The sequence below is a fragment of the Drosophila subpulchrella genome, unplaced genomic scaffold (genome assembly GCF_014743375.2).
Source record: "Drosophila subpulchrella strain 33 F10 #4 breed RU33 unplaced genomic scaffold, RU_Dsub_v1.1 Primary Assembly Seq354, whole genome shotgun sequence".
Classification (NCBI taxonomy): Eukaryota; Metazoa; Arthropoda; class Insecta; order Diptera; family Drosophilidae; genus Drosophila; species Drosophila subpulchrella.
In genome coordinates, this window is record NW_023665577.1 from 4,782,903 (window position 1) to 4,804,282 (window position 21,380).

The 21,380-nt window shown below is 37.6% G+C and overlaps 2 protein-coding genes across 5 annotated transcripts in view; one reads left to right on the plus strand and one right to left on the minus strand.

The window, feature by feature from the left end:
* LOC119560666 (ras guanine nucleotide exchange factor Y) overlaps positions 1 to 11,938 on the minus strand; it is a 45,378-nt gene extending 33,440 nt beyond the window's left edge. For all 4 annotated transcript variants that reach the window (XR_005221034.1, XM_037874235.1, XM_037874236.1 and 1 more), the window contains exons 1-2: positions 11,407 to 11,938; positions 2,195 to 3,531 (exon numbers count right to left, since the gene is read on the minus strand). Coding sequence is in view for 3 of the 4 variants with exons in the window: in XM_037874235.1 (XP_037730163.1) it covers positions 2,195 to 2,990 (796 nt within the window). In the remaining variant the exon portion in view is untranslated. The remainder of the gene's footprint in view (positions 1 to 2,194; positions 3,532 to 11,406) is intronic.
* Positions 11,939 to 16,678: 4,740 nt separating this feature from the next.
* Positions 16,679 to 18,073, plus strand: LOC119560511. Its single transcript, XM_037873985.1, has 4 exons — positions 16,679 to 17,068; positions 17,125 to 17,488; positions 17,556 to 17,669; positions 17,738 to 18,073. The coding sequence occupies exons 1-4, from the start codon at positions 16,995 to 16,997 to the stop codon at positions 17,921 to 17,923; spliced, it is 738 nt and encodes a 245-aa protein (XP_037729913.1). The 5' UTR covers positions 16,679 to 16,994; the 3' UTR covers positions 17,924 to 18,073.
* The last annotated feature ends 3,307 nt before the right edge of the window (positions 18,074 to 21,380 follow it).

Here is a 21,380-nt window from a genome sequence, read left to right on the forward strand (position 1 = left end):
AGGTATATAGTATGTTCCCCTCGGACACCGTTAGTCGCTGCTGCAATTTGCGGGAAACTTAAACTGCAACTGGCGTTGAGCTTCACCCGACTTTTGGAGGTCAACTGGTTGATGAGCCTCGTGAAGATGCCAGCTGACAGAGTGGAAAATTCACAAAATTTGGCACTCTTCATTTTGTTTGGACAGCTTCATTTCGAAGCAGTAGTCGGCGATTTCAGCGTTTTATGAGTGGTTAAACAAGACTAAAGCACCAAAATAATAACAGTAATTTAAATCAAGGTTTTGTAGAAATTTAAAATATTTATATTATCTGTTTAGCTTTGTAGAGATTTTTAAATTTAATTTAATTTTTTGGCTTCTAGAAGCAGGCATTACCTTGAATTCTTTAATTTAAATGATATATTTCGCTGTTTCATCCTATGATCTCTTTTATCAACACAAGATATTGTCATCTAACGTAAATTATCTTGAAGATATCTTATTGTCTGGCCATATCAAGTGCGAAAGAAGTTTATTTTAGGCGATAAAGCATTGCCACTCCAACAGAAGTTTAGCACAATATCGGAAGATTGTTCCTGGACGTGATTTTTGGTGTACTTTGTACAATTTACAGCCCATAAAAGACTCACTCAGTCACTAATAAACACAAATTGGCCCGTGAAAGTCCCAAGTTCGAGGGTGAGAGTACCCGAAAGTGGGAGAGTGGGTGGTTTCGTGACTATAAAAATCTTTACCGACACCCACAATCGAATCACAACAACACACACTCTCCATCAGAGGAGTCTTATAAAAAAGCTCTTTTATACGGCAATTTCAATCTTATCGCACTCCACTCGCATTATCGCCTCCTGATCGAGTCCAAAATCAAATTAACACCTGAGGCCCAGGCACCGTGAGACATGTATGTAAAGTACAACAACGGCGATGGTGAATTAAAAAATTTGTACCCCGGCGAAACAAAATCCACGCTATCTAAGCGGCATCTGGGGAGCTCACGATGTTCCTCAATGGCGATGATGCACTCGACCGATAAGAAAAAACCGGACCCAAGTTGTACAACAAGTTTTTCGGTGGCTTTATTATCACTGCTGCAAATTGCTGGCCGACTGGAAGGAAGTCAATGAAAATGAGGCTGTAAATTAATTCGATGGGGCCAACTAAAGTTATGCAAATGCTGGCTGGATGTAGATGCCTCATGATGAGCTGAATCGCTATCTTCATCAGACTAATCTGACTCATTTCCCACAGGGAGCCGGACTAATCGGGGCGAGCGGTTAATTAAGGCAAGATTTATGCCCTTAGCCCACTAAAGAATTTATATGCCAAATAATACAATGCTCAGGCCGCAGCATTGCCAAATCAAGTGTCTAACTTAATGATGCCCAACATAAACAGACGAGAGCCACGGAAAATATACGATTTCTTTGGCGGATCTCAGTGCGTGTTACGCAGCTTCGCAGCGTTTTATGAGAACTTTCAACTTGTGGGTGCTCTATATAGTTGGATCACACATACCAAGATCGAATATATATATCCCTGTGTTGGTGTGCGTGGGCCTGTATTATTTCTGATATTCTAAATATTTCATATACCCAATGGCATTAGTTTATTTGGTTGTTTATGTAGTGTTCCTAGTGGAATGGGTGGTTCGAGAAAAAAACTAAACAAGAGAAGCCCCCAAAAAAATTGAACATAAAACATATTCAGAGTAAGCCAAAAATGAATAAGTGAGTAATGAGGGGATGGGAGGATGGGAGGCGTCCACTTTGAAGTTCATTATGGGTGGGAAGTGTGAGCAAAGCAAGGTATAACCAGAACTGGTGACGAAAACAATTTTGAAAATATCCCTGATTTAGAAAAATATTTATTTTTGTACCTTTATTTTTAAAGGTATCTCCAGAGCTGGTGACGATAAGATTTTTGAAAATATCCCTGATATAGAAAAATATTTATTTTTGCACTTTTAATTTTCAGGTAAAAAAGCACTTGGGAATTATAAGTTTTTTAGAAAAATACTGCAAGGCCATTTACGAAAAAGACCTAATAAAAATAATATCTTTTTGAAATCAAGCATATTATGTGAACACTTACTACAATAGCTACATCATTTATATTCATTTGCTTAAACAGAGAATTCGTTACTTAACGAAATAATTATTTGATTTATATTGTGTCATTTTACTTGTCTACTTACTGAATTCACTATTCTCGAACTGGGTTCCGTTGACAACGCCATCACGCATTATCTGGAGGATGTGGTTCTTGATGTACAGCTGGATCTTGCGGGATGTCCAGGCCAAGTGGGACTGGGGCACCGTGGAGCGCTCGTTGCGGTCCAGATTGCTGATGGGTGTGTTACTGCTACTGCTATTTATGTTTAGATTACTTCTAGGGTTGCTCAGTCTTTTCGATTTCGAACCAATGAAATTATTGTCAGCGGGCGACTGTGGCTGCTGCTGCTGCTGGTGATGATGATTTTGCGCATGGTGATGCTTCTTCTGCTGCTGCTGATTCTGGTGACGAATGCTGCGTTCGGTACGCGACAAAACCGCAAGGTGCTCGTTGGCCGCCGCCGAGATGACGAATCCCAGCGGATCCTCCAGCTGATCGGAGTCCTCCTCCTGGGATCGGGATGGGGATTGGTATTGGGATTGGTGTTCTGGATGCGTGCTTAAGCTCTGATTAAATTCAGCTTTAATACTTTGATTTGCGGGTTGATTTACACTATGTTCACTCACTGCGCTCGGCACTAAACTACTACGACTATGATCACTTTGTAGATAACTATTACTAAACAGATTGCTATTGTTGGTGCTGTTGGATGTGGGCTTGTGTGTGGATGTGGATGTGGATAGGGTTGAGCGCGCCATCGAGCTGTCCATGGCCATGAGGGGCATCGCGAAGACCAGGCCCGGCCAGGCGATGATGAACGAGAGGAGGGCGCCCAGCAGCGCCAGGGCCCTCCAGTCCAAGCGCAGGTTTCTTCGCATCAAAGATCACCACTTTCGGTTCACAGGGGTTTCTCGAGCCGTTGTTTTCCGCCCGATTTCGATTCCGAATCCGAATGTTTATAATTTTCGAGCCAGTCGCTGTTGTAACGCCTGTTGTTTATTGTTTGTTTGCCAGTTTATTGGGCCTTCGACTTCGCCACGCCCTCGTGTGTCGTTGAAACATATGAACGCCCCGTTTAAGAAATCTTTTACTTTCGTTTCGATTGCGTTTTTTTTATTATTTTCTCACTGACTTTGCTTTGTATAAAGAGTCACTCTCTGGGTAAATATCTTATTTCGCCTCTTTCCTGGCAGGAAATTAGGTTATCATATCGTAGACTTGTTTAACACTTTTCAATTGCTGCTGTTGCTTTTGCGGATCTTCATCTTCGTCTTCCCCGCTGATAATGCATCTTATCAACGCCAATGACTTTCTTGTCATGTCAGATGTTCCCGCGATAAAAATTGGGGAGCGATGAATGGAGCAATCTCAGCTGGTTTTTAGGTGGCCAAAGTTTGATTGGCCAACATTTTTGACGAGCTGCAATGAGAAGAATGTTGGGTGATAAGTTAGTTGATTATTCATGACAGAAGACTTATCATAAAGTATGAGATTATAATTATCTATATCGTAAACTAAATTATCACGTGACATTCACTTGCACAGCCTAAAATTTATGGCATTTGGGAATTGGCTTTGAAAATTCCATGGCGAGCATTTGCGAAACAAATTTGGATTAAGCCAAATTGTGCATAAATTCTTCACCTAAGCGCTTATAACGCGATTTTTGACATTTTAATTAGTGTTCAGCTATTTAAAGAGACAACGACAACGACAAAGTGGCACATTTTATTTTTAGACACCGGTCTATCAACAATTGTATCTATAAGAGCGACAAGTGATCGGCAAGAGGTTACATAAAAACTGCCCAAAGGGAGCAGTTACGCAAAGGAAAAACTCGGTGAAAACATCGAAAATGACTTTCCCAACAGAGAGAGAGAGGGAAAGCCCCTCAAGACTGGCGGACAGGCAAATTGTTTAAAAATAAAATGAGCAACAAAAACAATTCACGCAGAAAACTGTGTCGAATTTGAAAATAATCACGCACTAACTGCGCCGGCAGAGTATCTATGTATCTATATATCTATGGGATATGCGCAGGGCAACGGGGCGGCTGAGTGACGTTGCCGCTGCACTTCCACTCGACTTCTACTTCTCCGTCTTTTTGGCACGTGTTCAGCAAGCCTACGCAGAAGCATTTTTTATGCAACATTTAAGTGCACCCCGTTTTAATTACCATAAACAACAAAAACAGCAGGAAGAACCACAAATCCAATTGGCGACAAAACAGAGACACCTAAAAAGAAAAACACACGACTTCTGTGCCATCAAAATGTTAATTGCTTTTGCGTCCTTCTGTCCAAGCTGCCTGCAAAGTTATTCAACGCGTTGACTTTGAGATAAATTTGTGATATAGTTGTTTCTTGCACAATCCTAAACCCTCCCAAAAATCTTTTCAGCCCTTCAGATCGTAAAAATCGGCATTTGCATGGCAACAGAGTTATAAAAAGCAAGCGACCAACAAAATCCGATGAATCAGAGAAACCCAATATTATATGTGTAATATAAAAATCAGCAAAATTCTTCGAGTTCCATCATCCTTCAGCAGATCAAGAAATATATTAAAAGCCTTTGCCTCTCGCCGGTTTAATGCCTTTCACCCAAATACGAGTGCGTATAAAAAATATATGTGCCACAGCAGGCAAAATGTGTGCCAGGCCAGCCGCAGATTCGGTCTCAAGGCGTTGTTTGTGTATCTTTTTTCAGTAGTAGAATTTATGTGGAATTCTGAAAGGGCAACAAAAGTTCCAGCCTCAGCGACCACATCAACAAAAGCACCAGGAAGAAAAATATTAAAAACCCCCAAAAGCGAAGCGTGTCTTGACACATGCCGAAAGTTATAAAAATAGCGCTGGAATACAAAAAAAACCTAAATATGAAGATGGTATTAAAAATCACACCTATGGTTGGTAGGCCCAAAAATATAAATGTATCTTCTTTTTACGACCTAAGACCATCGGCTCATCTGCCTCCACAATTCAACAAATTATGAGGAGCATAAAAAATAACGAAATCTTTTGTGCTTTTAATTCCCCAAAAGACCCATCATAAGGAAGTATAAAAACCTATTATCGATCGCAATATTTAATCAGAGTCAAAACTTGATTACTGTGATTGCTCTGGCAAATTACTGCCCTCAAAACGAAATCGAAAGTCCAATCACTGATCAGTGAACCCAAGCCCCTATATCATCGAGTAGGGAAAAACCAAAGAACTCTTTGAATTCACTTAACACTTGTCGTGCGAGTAAATTCGGGTCCGTTATAAAACTTGAAATTCACTTAACCCAAATTTAAATGGCAATCTTCGGTGGCAGTCGCCTAATCAAATAAATGTCCAAATCACAAAAAAAAACAGCGACAACCAAAGCCCCAAAACTCAAAGAAAATGTATAAAAATGAATGACCAGCGACGTGTGGCGGCATCTTTGGTCAGAGAATGAATACATATTATAATAAAATGATCTTGAATGCTGTACAATGGGCGTAAATAAGGTATTTGTGACAGCAACTATGATTTGGAAATAATATTATAATTAATTTCGTAATCTATATAACAAATATAAGACCAAGTGAATAAGTAAACTATAAGCAATAAAACCTTGATTGTAAATTAAATCTTTTTCTTTGAAGAAATAGAATAAATTTTAATTTTTTTAAAATACTTCAAATAAGAAAATATCATATAGTAGATTTTTTAAAAGCATCCCATGGTCCATTTAGATTCCATATGATGTCTGATACATTTAAAATATAATCTGTGCAGCTTGTCGGCGCCAACAGCTTGACAACAAGTCACCAAAGTCGCCGAGCAAAAAGGTCTAGTAATATATTTAAATAAGTATCTCTAGCTATGGGTTTCCATGATGGTTTTGGGAAGCCACTGAAACCGAAGCCTAGGCCTACTCATTGAACCGAAATGACAGTCGCTCCACAAGCTGATTAGCAAATTTCATTATACATATTTCGTTTTGTTTAGTTTTTTCCGCCGTTTTTACGAACACCGCTTAAATTTATGCGTTTGAAATGCGTTTGACATTTGCGCTAGCCGCTGTTTTAATGTCGCCGCTGACAGATGGGTTTCGAGGCATTTGGAAAGTATCTGGCGGATCGCCTGGATGGCGATAAATCTAAGCCGAACTGCGCAACTTAATTAGTTCATGTCAGACGCTTGGCTACCCCTAGTAAAAAGCCAAAAGCGAGAAACGCTCTTTAGACATTTATTACAACCCAAAATGCTGGACATATGTAAATTTTATTATACTGAATTAAGGTTTTTGCTAATATGCAAATGACTCATCCAGCGCGTCTGCCCAAAAATATTTTAAATAATTTATTAAAACAGGTGAATAAAAGTTGAATAGTCTAATAAAATAAATATGCGATGAAAATAGCATAAATTTGATGTTTTATATGAATTAAATTTGGAAGAAAAAAGAAAAAAATACCGGAACAGGTTGAAGCGTTTTGAAAGTGAAGGTTACCTGCTTTTAATTATATTAATTTGTTTTTTGCCAAGTTTACTACGTTAAATGTTACCCTTTTTCTTTCCCTATGATTTATTTGTTTGTTTTCAGAAGCTATGCTAATTTGTGATATTTATTACGTGCATCCATTACCCAGAAAATCATTTAGTTGTGTCGTATCTCATTCTTCTTGTGGTTGGCAGTAAGAAACAGCCCCAAAACCACAAATTCCCAGACTCTTCACTTACATGTGCAATTCATGGCTTTTGTGGTTATGTTTTTTGCCCAACTTAGGTTGGGGCAATAAAATAAATTAGGCCCAAGAATAAACAAAACAATGTTGTGTTGCAACTATTTGAGTTAATTATTCTCCTTGTTGCAAAAAAAGTATTTCAATGCCAAACTGAAAGCGAAAAGAATTTAACAAATATGCCAATATATGTATGAGTTTAACAATGAAATTCTAGTTCAAGAGAAGATGAATTTCTATTTATTTTCCCCGTTAAGTGTCTGACGTTCATTGTCGTGTTGACACTTGTCACAAGATTGAACGAGAATAAATATACTTATTTCATACGTACATCTGTGTATTATGGAATGCTTAGCAAAAGATTGATGTGCGGTGGTGTTCCTTGACAACTTGCCTTATAGATGAATATCTATCAGCGTGCAAACAGGGCGATGTGTATTATTGTCGCCGATCTGGATCTCTCTCTTTAGAACCCCCATCCCCACCGATGGAGCCCCCCGCCCCACAATTCAACTCCCGTGTTTACAAAACAATTAATTTTCTTTGGAAAAGCAAGAAAAGCAGCGAACGGGGAAAATGAAAAAGATACCGAAACATAACTCAGGCAGCCAGCCAAATGCACTAATCGATGTGCACTTCATTTGTATGGAAACAGGCATAAGATACGATACTTGAAGGCATCACTGTTAGATACTTGCCAACAATCTGAAATCTACGGGGAAAGCACTGCCGCCGGGGAAAAGGAAAAGTACGAGTAAAAAACCTGAGCGCTCAAAGGCAGCGCTTTTGTGTAATCGATTTGAACCGGAAGCAATTGGGTTGCCTTTGCCGCAGTCTCAGCGGCAGCGGAAAAATCCTCTCAAGATGCTGCTATTTTAAATATTTAGTGCTCGAGACAGGCGAAGGCAAAATCGGAGATATATACGCACACACCCCGATCGCAATTCAATCACATGCGGCGGTGTTAACAACAAGGCAAATATCGGTCGCCAGATATATTGACAACATATAGAAAGCAGGGGATTCAACGATTTGCGCACAGCCATCAGGATAAGAGTACCAAGATTAGAAAGAAATTGCATATCCTACAACATGTAATTACTAAAATCTTTAACCATTTTGTAAAAAATTAACAACAAGATTTTATTTTTCTTGAGCGGGGACATTAAAAACTTCAAAAGCAGTGAGAGAAATACTATCAATATCAACCTTTTACAATATTTTATACGCAGTTTTCTGTCCTACATGACTCATATTTCATAGAAAACATGTAAAGAATTTGGGTAACATTTTTGTGAAGAAATGTCAGCGATAGTAAAATATTCCAAGGAGAAATAAAAATATAGAAAAAAACATATTTAGTTTTAAAAAGAATTGTTAAAGAACGAGTGTAATGTTCTATAGTTACCATTGTAGCAAAATTCTTATAGTCCTCGGATATTCCTATTAAAATTTTAAAGAATTGTTTATAACATAATTCTATATATAAGAAATTAGTCACCAATTGAGTGAAAATTTCTGTAAAATAGCATGTACATATGTATGTATATTCCTAGAAGAAACATATTTTGTATAATATAAAATTCTATATAACATCCAAAGTTTAGCGGAAAAATGGTTAAATAAATTAGTCAGTAAATGAGTTAAAATATCTGTAACTAAAGAATTTTAGTTGGCATTCCACTGTATTTACACATTTTACATTATTAAAAACCTATCTTTCAACATCTAGATTTTAGCGGAAGTACCCAAAGAATTTTGGTCAGTATCTGCCTCTTTTACACCCATGTATCTCACTTAAGAATTTATCTCTTGCCTTCACTAACACACTTGCCCAGTGGCAGACACATCTCCCACACATTTTCGCACATTTATTGTAGTCTAATTAAAAGTCACGCACTTTACGTGCGAAAATTAAAAGCAATACGTCGTTCTAAAATAAAATCAAGAGAAGACGACGAAAATCAAAGACAACGCGACGTATTAGTAATGTGACAAACAGACAGCCAAGCCCCATAATACCAACAAAAGCAACAATTGCGTCTAGGATATTTTTAAAATGCGTCAAACAGCCGAAAAAAAATACTTCGAAATAAAGTCAACCGCCAAAAAAAGGCAACAACAAACCAGAGTAAAAAACGCGACGATTTTTTCGGTTTCATTTCGGATTTTTTTGCCCACTTTTTTCAACTGAGGGGTGTACCTAAAGTTTTTGCCATGTGCGGTCGTATGTGTGGCTCTCCGAATGTATGCCGCACATTATGTGGTCTAGTGTTCACGCTTCATTAAAACAAACGCTGCAGTTTTACTGGGTTTTTCCTTTATTTTATTTCCCTTTTCTCGCTGTTATGGTCGACATTTCATTCCGAGTATTATGCGCCACTTTTGGCCAAAAGGAAAACAAACCGCAAAACTATTTACGCACGGCCGTAAAACTTCTCACTTCTCAAACTTTTGCAAGCGATAAGCTTTATCTACGAATTATGATAGTTGTTTGAAATACAAACTTTGTTTCTGCCTTCATCAATCAAGCACCATAGGCCCAAGCGAAAAGTTACCCAACTCACGCATTTCAGAACAAACTTGATAATTGGCTGACTTTATGACATCTCAAGTCCGAGGGCAAACACGCCAGTCTCCGGGGTCCCATCGGTATATAAAATTTGGAATTTTTACTGTCGAAAATTAAATTTCAATTTCAATTAATTCGGGCCTGTCCATACCATTTATTTAATCAATTTTGCCTTTTCTGAGTAAACAAATAAGTGGCTTTTTTATGTTTGACTTTTCACTTATTGAATCAACATTGACGTAGCTAGAAACAATTTTGTGGGGGCTACTAAACAACTAAGTCAAGTATTTTATTTGCCCTTGAGAACTCCTCGTATTTTAGTTAATGAAATTGTGACGTGAGAGCTGAGTAAAAAAGGAAAACGAATTGGATCAAGAAATAAAAATACACTATAGAGGATTCAACATTTTTACTCGGGAAAATAACTTGCTTAAAAAATGTTCAAGTTATAGAACGAGTTTTTTTACCCGATATGTCTAAATATAAATATAAAATGTTTTTAAAAACAAAAAAATTATAAAATTTCTTTTATTAAAAAAAATGATTTTAAACCAATATTACAAATAAATTTGGAGGGTCAATAAAAACTTCATTTAAATATTTTTCCTAGTCCCAAAATGAATGTGAAAAATGCTCTCGTAAATATCTAAGAAATACCAAAAAGTTAATAGTTTCTATGAATAATCCGACTTGAGTTAAGCACTAGGTGCTGCCATTAATTATGAAAGATATCACCTTCAGCACACAATCTCTCCTCAATCCATTCAGTTATATTCTTTATCGCGATCCCCATATTTCGCAAACTATGATCCGCCATGTGATTAGCAGTTGTTGAACCCGACGCACACATGCGTGCCTTTTGACGCGACAATCACGCAAATTCGCATACACAGATACGCCACACAAATCAACAGCAAGAACAACAACTCAGCTTAGATAATAGCGCACAATGTTAGATAATAGTCGACGCCACCAATTTATAGGACAAAAAACTGCACGCGCAGAGCAGACACAAAAAATACAACAAAAAAATTATAGAAAAAAAGTTCTGCGAATTGAAATTAAAAGCGCCTGCGTGCGTTTGCAAATAAAGATACGCACAATTCGCAGATACAGATACAGATACATCTGCAGACGGCGATAAAGATTCGCAAATGTGGATGCTTTTCGCAAAACTATAAATAATCACAAAGTGTGTGTGATTAAATTTATATAAATTTCGCTTTTATAGAGTAGGTTCTCCTAAGGTCGTTTCGTTTGCTTTCACCACTTTGTAAAAAAATATTTTCGCCATTTTTTGTTTGTTTTACTTATTGTTTATTTGGGGCAGATTAAGGCGGAAAAGTACTTGGAAAAACTTGTTTTCTACTTAGCCGTAAATCACATTTAATTTGTTTATAGCTAAATGCATTCAGATTACGGCTTAAGTAATATATTTCATGAGTGTGGAAATCTAATCAAATTTGAATTAAATTGAAGTCAATTAGCATTCCTCTAATAGAAAATTCATTTTTTCACCGTTTGCCTTTGCTTGCCGTTCGCTTGTTTCAAATGATTTTAATTCGTATTTACACAATTTGTTATTTAATTACTTTCCCTCATGGGACATTTAAATACACTTATCTCTCGGCCCGCTGCCAAGTGGAAATGATTTCAATTTATTTAAAAAATACCAAATATTTTGCAACAATTCCACAAACTCAAGGCACGAAATATATTTTATTAAAATGTTTGCGCTAAAAATACCAAAGTACAAAGAACTGGATATATTTATGAATTTTAGTATTTCCAAATTTTCCAAACAAGTATTCTAGTAATATATAAAAAAAAATACATTTATTTTTCATTTGGGCAAAAACTTATATTAATTATTGTCTTAGGAACAGCGGCACTAAAGACAGAAAGCCAGAAAATTATTTTGCAACGTTTGAAGAATTATTTCGAGCAACAACAAACTTACTAAAAAAGAACTTATGTAATAGGATTGAAACAGAAAAAATTACGCACCTTATTTTTATGTTTGTTTGCTTTTTTCAGTTTTACGATTCTTTTTCTGGACGCGTTGTATTTTTCGTTGATTAAAAGAGAGTTGCACTTAGCACACTTTAAAACTTATGGCAACAACAATTCAACATTTTCATACATTTTTTCATATTCTTTTTTTTTAACACAACACTAACCATATATACTTTCGATATATATATTCTGCTCCTCGAATTGCTCGTAAATTAAACGATTTTAGCGGCCTTTTCAAATTGTAACGACTCTCTTGGCCAGCAATACTGGGGTTTCGAAACGAACTTTTCTGTTTCCAATTTCCAATCCGATGAGATTAATGTTTCGAACTCCTTTGGACACGATTTCACATAAGACCGGAACATCGAGAACGGCAAAAAGGCGCGATTACGGACGCGATCACGGTGATGGATTCGATTGGGTTGGTTAGGATACGGATGTGTTTGAAAAACGTATTCGAAAACGCTGCGGATGCGGACTTCGAGTGCTACTGCGACTGCGGACGCTCCGTGTTCCGTGTGTGTTCCCAAGGCGAGCTAGTCAGAGACTGAAATCATGAGCAGCAGACCCTGTCGATGAGGCGACGCTTCGTGCGTTCAGTTCAGCCGAGCACGCTTGCTGCGGAGCGAACGAGAGAGTGAGTGAGAGCGAGTAGTGGGCGAATCAGGTAAGTGAAAGAATGGTCCACTACGGCACTACATATAGGAAGGGTACCATCGCCCGGTCTATCCGTGATTCCCAGTTCATCCTTCTGATCTGACGAGAGTGCCTCAGAAGTCAACGAAATTGTGTTAATTCGATATAAGCAGATATGATTCATCTATTAGCAATAACCCGAAAACATCAAAACTACGAGTATAAGAGACTTTGTAGAAGACTCGAAATGATATTGTTCATTGATAAAATTATGTTGTCATTAATACATTTTGTTATTAGTTTTCCTATGAAAATGTTTGATGAAAATTAAATATATGCTATTTAGTGCAAGCTTAACTTATAAGATTATTTTTTAATATTTTTATTTTAGGGTTCTTTTAAAATTCTTTGTTTTATTAAGTAACTTTTGTATTATTTTTATTTAACAAAAACTAGCAAAACTTTGTAATATATCAAAAATAATAAAAATAATAAAACATATAATTATTTGTGGATATAAGATATAAGAACTGTATACGAAATAGGTATAATTGACTTATGAATAGTTCCAAAATAATTTTACAACATTTTTCTTTAAAAATTCCTTATTTTACTTAGTACATTTCTTATTATGTTACTTCCAAACAATAACTTAGTAATATATCGAGTAAAGTTAAAATAATTTGTAGATAAAAGACAATAAAACGGGATACGAAATAGGAATATTTGACTCATGAATAGTTATCCAAACTATTTTTACAACATTATTACTAAAGAAACAGCAATAACAAGAAAAATTAGATTTTTCAATGGAAATTCGATTTTTGAAATTAAATACTTTAAAATGTTGTATAGTTAAATTAAAAAAAAATGTATTTACTATTAAATAAGAAAAATGGAATATTTAACCTATTTTATACCTTTTAAGTATCTCTTCCATTCCCTTAATCCTTTTAAGTATATTAAAAATGTATTTCAACCAAGCAAATCCAGCCAAATATATTTTCTGCTCAGAAAATGTTATTGATAAACTCTAATAACTGCAGGCCTAGACTTTTAAGGAAAACATTGCTTAGAATTTATTAAATTGGCGCTCGAAGGTAGGCTACATGTTGCATAACTGGACTTAAGCAACTCTTTTTTATAATTAAATGAAATATCAGTCCAGCTGAACCTAATTATCCAGCCTTGGAAACCTACCAAGTCCCATGATTAATAAATAAGATCAAATTTATTAGAAGGCATGCTAATTTTTATTCGGATTTGGTGATATTCCGCTTTCCCAAATCAATAAACCCAATGATAGATCCCCATCACGTGCTATTTTGCCAACTGACAGTGTGAGCGGGGTGATTGCAGTTTGCTTTTTTTCCTGATTGTATTTGTGCGGATTGTTTTTGGTGGCTGGGTGGCGTTTGTGCTTTTCGGCGCGTAGACCTTTTCCAGTGCTTTTTTCGTATTTCGCCAGGTAGCGTTGATTTGCACAAATACCCAATAACTAACAGCCCGAAGTGCACCGATAGACGTCACACAATGCCCTTTATTATGGAGGTAAATACGGCTGTGAATCAGTCGCGTGGGAGACCCATTCCATAATAAAGTCGATTATCATCACGTTGATAAGCTCTAAACTTTGACCAGCTTATTTTCCTATCGCTGCAATGAACTTATTAATAAATCACTAAATGTATTTCTGGTCACTGGAACCTCTGGCTAATTTTAGATGTTGACCAAAATTTGCAAAACAACATTTAACCCGAAAATACAGCCCACGTCAATAGAAAGTCAAAGCAGAAATGCGCAAACTTTTCTTTGAATAAAATTTATCTTATCTTTTTAGATGGAGATTAGAAAAAATATCACATGGTGGCACTATATATATTTTTGTGAACAATGAACTTGACAGTGTCTGAGGAACTATAGCAATTGCAGAAATATTCCGGGGGAGTCGCCAACGTCATTCTTGATGACCGCGTCGTGAAGTGGGCGTTGCAGGTGGGAACCACAGGTCGGCTACTGATTAGCACAGTCGTATAGTAAATACCTGGACTGTGTTTCACGTTTCAAAGTAAACTGTTGATATGAAATATCAGTTTCGAGAATGAACCCTTTTTTTATAGGTATCATAAAATATTATTAAGTGCCGCTATCTAGGTTTACAAGTACCAAAATTAATAACAGATGTGGTGGATTTCGGACCATATTTACTAGGAAAATAATCAAATTTACAATGAGTTTCTGGATTTACCATAGCTGCTTTATTCGGCCAAAGAAAAATTATTTTATTATTAAAGGGCTTTATAATTTATATAATATTTTATGCAGATTTAAGATGAATGCACCAAAAATTAAAAAAGATGATAGAATGATTTAATATTAAGGGTTTTAAATAACGTATCCTCAAACCTTTCTCTATATGTAACCTATATTATTATTATTTGCCAAAACCACTCTGCAGCTTAGACCCTTCCTTAACCTAATTAGAAAAACTTTGAACCTAAAATTTATTTTGAAATGCTTGCTGGTAAGTGCTCTAAGTGATTTCGCCAGGCCACAAAAGGGCTGCCCCCAAAACAATTAACTCAATTAAGTGGAATGACAACATTTTGTGCCCAAGAATTTGACGCCTGTGAAACGAGGAAGCACATGCCAAATATTCCTAAGCCTATAAATAACCCAAGACAGGGCTCCCCCGCGGTTTTCCAAAGCAACCTTTTGAATGTCGATCTGCCCTCTGCTCTTTCTAAATTTCTTCACCGCTTTCCCCATTATCCTTCGGTATGCAGTCAGACAATTAAAATGATTAATTATGCGCAGGAGCAGCGGCAGCAGCAGGACATTTTCGGGCTAATGACTTAATTAACCCGTCGGTCGAGTGTTCCAGCCTAATGTGCTCGCCTCAACGACCTCTGACCCTTTTTCCGCGTAAGCCTTCCTGGGGCAATATGTTAGATTAATTAAAAACCGTGGCCGACCGAAAATGTGGCAAGTGAAGCCCGTTAAGGTGTTTAAATAGCCCAATCTACAGCAGCTGGTTCTGGGTAACCCCCACCGCTCGAGGGATCTTCGTAAACCTGACCTCCAGTCTTTTACACCTTGCGGCGATCGCAAGCGTTTCCCTAGCGATTAAAAACGCGCAGGCGATTGGCCTCAAGGTTGGCGGCTTTCCCATGTTCACATATCACAGACAGAATCGTATTTAGATTGCCATCAGTATCAGTGCGATATTCGATTACAGAATATATATTGTCATGTCCACTGTCAGCCAACATGATTTCTCAGTTGAATAAGATCCGAAGTTATTTTGCTGATAGGATATGGTGATATGAGTATTAATTGATAGCAGATCGCCAATCAAAAGCACATTCGCTCAATACAATATTTTGGTGAGGAATTCCATTAACAACCATTAAGCTTCCATTAGTTGTAGGCGACTTATATCGCGAGTGGATCGATCTGAACGCAATAATTTATGTTAATAAAATTGTAATAGCCGCCTGTCAGCAAATGGCGACGAACATTCAGCCAGCAGCCGACACACAGACTGACAGAAAGTCAATTCAATTCGAATCGAATCGATTCGAATCAATTAAAAACAAATCTCAAACTGATTGTGTCGCCAAAGGCTGTCTTCTGTCTTTAGCCGAGTGGCCAGCTACAAGTCGCCTGCTGACACGATTACATGTTAACCCCCAGCTAGAAAAAGATATATTATGTGGGGGTAATTATAAAGTATAGGAAATAATTTTTACATCATCGAAAAATTAATATTAATAAAATTGCAAAAACCTCCCCAAAATTTTGATTTTTCGCAGATGTTTGGTAATTTTGTCCAATCGTTGGGCATTTTGTTAATATTTTTTTAAGTGAAACTAAAAAGTTTAATCAATCATAGGAATAAAAAATAAATTTATTAATGCTTAAAACGTAAGGCATATATTTAAAACCATTTTTAAACCAACCTTTTTCAAGAAATATTTTTTATACTCCCCAATGTTTTTATTTCTCATTTAAAAATAGGTCAAACTGCATACTTAATACTAATGGCCTCAACAGAAAATAAATAAATAATTTGAGAAATTGATTGATAAGCCGATTCCCAAGTTGTTAATTGTAAAATAAATAAATAATTAAACATTACATTCTGAGTAATAGATTAATGAACCGATCTTGATCGATATACAGACTTTTACTGTCACAATAGTTCTTAAGAATGTATATTTCTTCCAACGGGTTAAGACCAATGCAAATTATGATTACTGTGAAATGCTGTCGTCGCCACCAAGTCGATTGGGGATATGGATTATAGAATGGAGACCTGAGCGAGAAATGCACCAGCTGGGTGATCGATTATGGTGGAAGTTGCGGCGGCGGTCGCTAATCACAATAATTGATTTGTAAATATTTTGATTTAGATTGCAATGCTAATTATGATGGCAGCCACTGCCGCCATAAATTATGAGTGCACTATCCGAGTGGGCCTTGAGTCTCCACGCAGATCTATCGGAACAGAAATTAATCATAGTTCCCGCCGCACACGGAAATAGATGACGTTAAAAAAATAAAAACACCAGACGTCAATATGTGCCTCCTGTGCCTGTCACTGCCATTTTTCTATCCCATTCTGGTGTTTTTCTACTACAAATTCTATCTGCCCATGATGGCAATCGCATTTCAGCTGTGGAGAACCCCTTATCAAGGGGGTAACACATCACAAGACGGAATAACCGAAGAAAACTCAAAACCAGTTGACCAAAGAAAGTGTCCCCTTTGTGGCAGATCTATTATTCTGGGCAGGCGTTGACACTTGACAGTTCTAAAAATGGTGGGAAACTAATGAATCTAAATTTTTACCCCTTGTTTTGGGCTCCTAAACATCTCTCCACTTGGAAAGACACACTTAAATTTTAAAGACAAAATTGATAGTGTAGTTTTGTATCAAAATGCCAGTACTGGAATTGTTTATTGTTATGGACAATGTCTATCATGGATTGCGACGTTGCTTTGGACCTGAGAAGTAACCAATTTTATATAAAATTCTTGAAGAATCTTTAGTTTTTCTTTTCCTTAAAGGCCTACTAGAATATCCAAATGGCCAGCTAATAATCCTCTCAAAAAATTGGAAAAACGCCGTCGCAGGATAATGAAGAATAAACGCGTGTCGCGACTTTCGCGAAGGAATCACTTCCCGAGCAACGAAGAAAGCAAAGAGAGTGTTATTACCTCATCTGAACTAAAGGAGTATTTCACCTGTGGAAAATTCCCCGTACCGATTGCTCTGAGCCATGAACCAGCCATAGCCCCTTCGAAAGATCTGCTAAATCGCCGGCGTCTCCAAAACCGCCCGCTGATGTTGAATGCCCGCCAGGTTTTTCAAGTTCAGTGGGGCGGTTGGTGGCAAAGGTGCTGGCCCACTCTTGTGGCAGCCAGTATGCAGGTCAGTTATACATAAGACTATATTTTAGAAACTCCAATAGCATATTTCAATCCCAAAAATCCCACAGATGAGCTGCGGATCCTCGGTCCTTTGCCATTCGCTGTTGGGGCTGTACGATGACGACGAATACGATCCACCAATCGTGCTGCTCATGTGTTACTTCGGACAGGCCTTTAAAAAGGTAGGAAATTATCTATAGTTATGGCCAAGCATACATACATTAATTTATGTATATATTCTACAATTTAGCTTTGCAAACAGGCAGATTTGGCCATTTGCAGTAATGGTCATGGGCCCAATTACATCACCACCTCGGCAGCCATGGAATTGATCGACATCCGCGACTTTTTTCAGCAAATCAACAATGCCTTGGTGGACTATCTCCTCAGGGTCGCTTCCGTTTCCGAGATATACACAAGCCAGTCTCTGGAATAGAATAACTTGGAAATCCTACAAAAACTTATGAATCAATGGGCACCGTAAACTCCACCTAGGCTATACCTTTATACACTAAAAAGAATAGGTTCTAGCTAAGTAACAATCCGAAGCAAATAAAATACCTCTTTAGAATTCATCTTTAACACACAATATTTGTAATCTTTAATTTTTTAAAAATTAAAATGCTCTAAGAAGGATTTAGGTTTTTAGTGAAATAACTAAAAAGACAATTTTCTTAACTCTGTCAAAAATAAACTATACAAACTTAGTAGTAAATCACAATATCAAGATCAAATGCTCTCATGCAATTTCATTTGAGTGCAGTTTACTGATATAAACTATTTTCTCTCTGCCATTGCACTTTGAATTTAGTGGCCACTTCGTTTACAAGGTGTGGCTAGCCACATAAAGAATTCTGTTAAGGACTTTGCTGATAGATGGAATCACCGCGAAGAACCAGTTAGAACTTATGATCTGCAAGTTGGGCACTAAATTCGTACTCTATATTGGAGGCAGGTGCTTGGATTGTTGGTTTTTGTAACCATGGTGTAGTTTCCCCATTTCGATTGTGGTAAGCAAAAGATTCATGAGTCAATTGGATGGCGCCTTCGACCGAGGCAATGAATGTCATCATCAAGTGGCCCGAATCGGTGAAGAATTATGGGGGCGACACATGCAATGGTCGTCGGCAGATCAAATCTGTCCGGGATCGGGATCGGGATTGGGATCGAGATCGGAATCGGAGTGGCTATGCTCTGCATTCCTTGGCGCGGGTGCTTACCACATGACGATGACAGGCAAATGAATCTCATTTGGCTTGCCAAAATATTTATGCATCGTTCGCATTGACTTTGATTTCGCTGCAGTTTCTTTCGGGCTTTCGGCTCTTGGGCCACGCCCAGAGATTTGGCGAGCTTTATTTATGGGTTCCATGAATCAAAGGAAATCTGTCAAACAAGTTTATGACACTTTTTTGCGCCCACCTCCTGGCCCCGCCCTCTTGTTTGGGCTTCGGCAAGCCGTTGACATTTTAATTTGGCAGCCATCGATGGCAATTTAATAAATTTGCTGCCTGATTTTAATTGGGTTCGGCTGGGGTAGTGTTGAGCAATTGATGTTATGATCTGGTCTGGGCCCAAGTGAAGGGCACCTTAAGCACACGAGGGACCCTGAACTTGGTAATGGAATTGGGGTGGCTTGGGGATGAAATTGGTACTATTTTTGGAACAGGTCTAGGGGTGTTACCTTTAAATTACCGAAAACAGAGGAATTTTCTGTTCTGACGCGTAATATATGACCTAAATTACGGAAAGCATTGATTACTGTATCTAAAACCATAACACTAAGCACTACACTTACTTTGTAGAAATGATTTAAATTAGGTGAAAAAAAAAGCAATGAATCTACTTGTCTCTTTCCGAAGAAAATCTTATTAAATTCTAAACTAAGTAGAAATCTATGTTACAAAATGTGTGATTTACTAAAGCATTATGGAGATGGTCACTGAGATTTCCTCATCCTATCCACCTTTTTAGAAAACAACCTTTCCATCTTATCTTACTGATTTCAAATTTCCAAAAGCTTCTTGTCTTTGGGCTGCTGGATGAGATTCTTCCACCGTCTCTCCCACAATCAGTCAAGCTGTCTCATAAGAATGTCGAAGACACTCAATAGATCGCTTTCTTCCAGAATCTACATTAATGTGAGCAATCTTTATTGTGCCTGCCAACGAAATCGATATCGATATCGCGGCTATTAACCAAATCAGTGGAACGGCTATCTATTGCCATGTATAAGAGAAATTTATGTAACTTTGCGGCAATAACAATTAATAAAATTAAAAGAAAGACAAAGACTCGTTGAGGTCCAAAGTTGGTGGCCAGAGCTCGGGTTACTCTCTAAGTCCCCCATCCTCTACACTTCGTTATCAGAACTTAATCAAAGCAGAGACAACGATAGAGCATTGAGAAGTTCTCTTGCATTGTATGCACTGGAAAAAACCTTAGAATTATAAATAAATATATAAGAATTATTCAAAAAATCGTATTTTTATGGCTTAAAATGATATTGCTTAAAGTTAATAGTAGCTTTTAAGCTGCTACATTTTAAAAGATTTGAAGAAGGTTTGGTTTTTTACAGTTCTAAAATATAAAGTATTATTTAAATATAATTATATTGTACATTGTCCTTAGTTTTAAAAATGTGGGTTCATTGACAATGTTTTCCGTAAATTAGAGAAGATAAGTACCCCTTAAAAAAAGTTTTTCATATTAAGTAATTTCTATATTTTTAAATACATTTATAACAAGTGTAAAAAGTTTCCTGCAAATATTTTTTTGAGAAGAGTTGGATATTTTCAGATAATAATTCAAACATATTGGAACCTCTAAAACTGTAGTAGTGCACATATCTCTTGCTTAGACACACTTTATTTTGATATTTTCGATGGGTTAGGAAGCATCATCTAGCGCCGCTCGTAAAGTTGGCCAAACCGGCCGGTGGCGGTCAACAGATGGACCGTTAACACAGCCAAGATCACAAAGAGACAAAGAGAGAGAGAGTGCGATCGAAGATCTGGGAAGATCCCAAGTCTAGACTGGTAATCCTGCGGAGATCTTGTACGGCGATAAACTTGGATCTCTGTCTGATTATAGCGGCCTAATGTGACAGCCGCGCGGAGTTCCAGTTCCTCGGGGAGTGTTTTTTGGTCACCTTAACTGTAGTTTGAGTGATGTAATTGGAGCGGCTTCTATTTGTGACCGCTGCCAGTTGGCCAGTTGCCTGATTTCCAGGTTGCCCGGTTTCCTGGGCTCTCATAAATCACCAAGTTAGAGGGGCCTACGAACTTGCTACATAGCATATGCCCGCAAACCGGCTTGGCCAGCATCCTTGGCCAAGACCCCTTGGCACCCTTTTTTCTTCTTTTCCGGAGGTGATGCATCGGGTCCACAGAAGTTGCGATCCCCCCGAAAGTCCCGCATGTGCCATTGAGATTTATGTGTGACAGGCAGCGCCTCGTGTAACGGATTGCGTGTGGTCCCCATCCCCTTTAAAATCTCTGTATTATTCCATTATTTGGGGTTCAGTTCTGTCTGTGTTTATTTTTTTTAATTACATCTCAATGAACTTCGAGTGAACCGGCACAACAGGTGGGCCCCTTTCTCTCACCTGACACAAAGTGTTCTTAAACTGATTGAGCCGCCCATCAAGCATTGACATTGAACTTTTTATTTGATCAGCCTGTGATATCATCAACCAGATTCCAGCGAAATTAAAAATCTGACTTCGAATCTGGGGTCTCCGGAATTTTTGTTTTTGGAGGTTGGCTCGTATATCAATTTCAACTTTACCGTTAAATGATGCGGCAAACCCAAAGAATGCGCTCTGTGGCAACCCAACCCCCTTAAAAAAATATTACCTAATCGCACGGCCTTTAGACCCCAGACCGAACCCA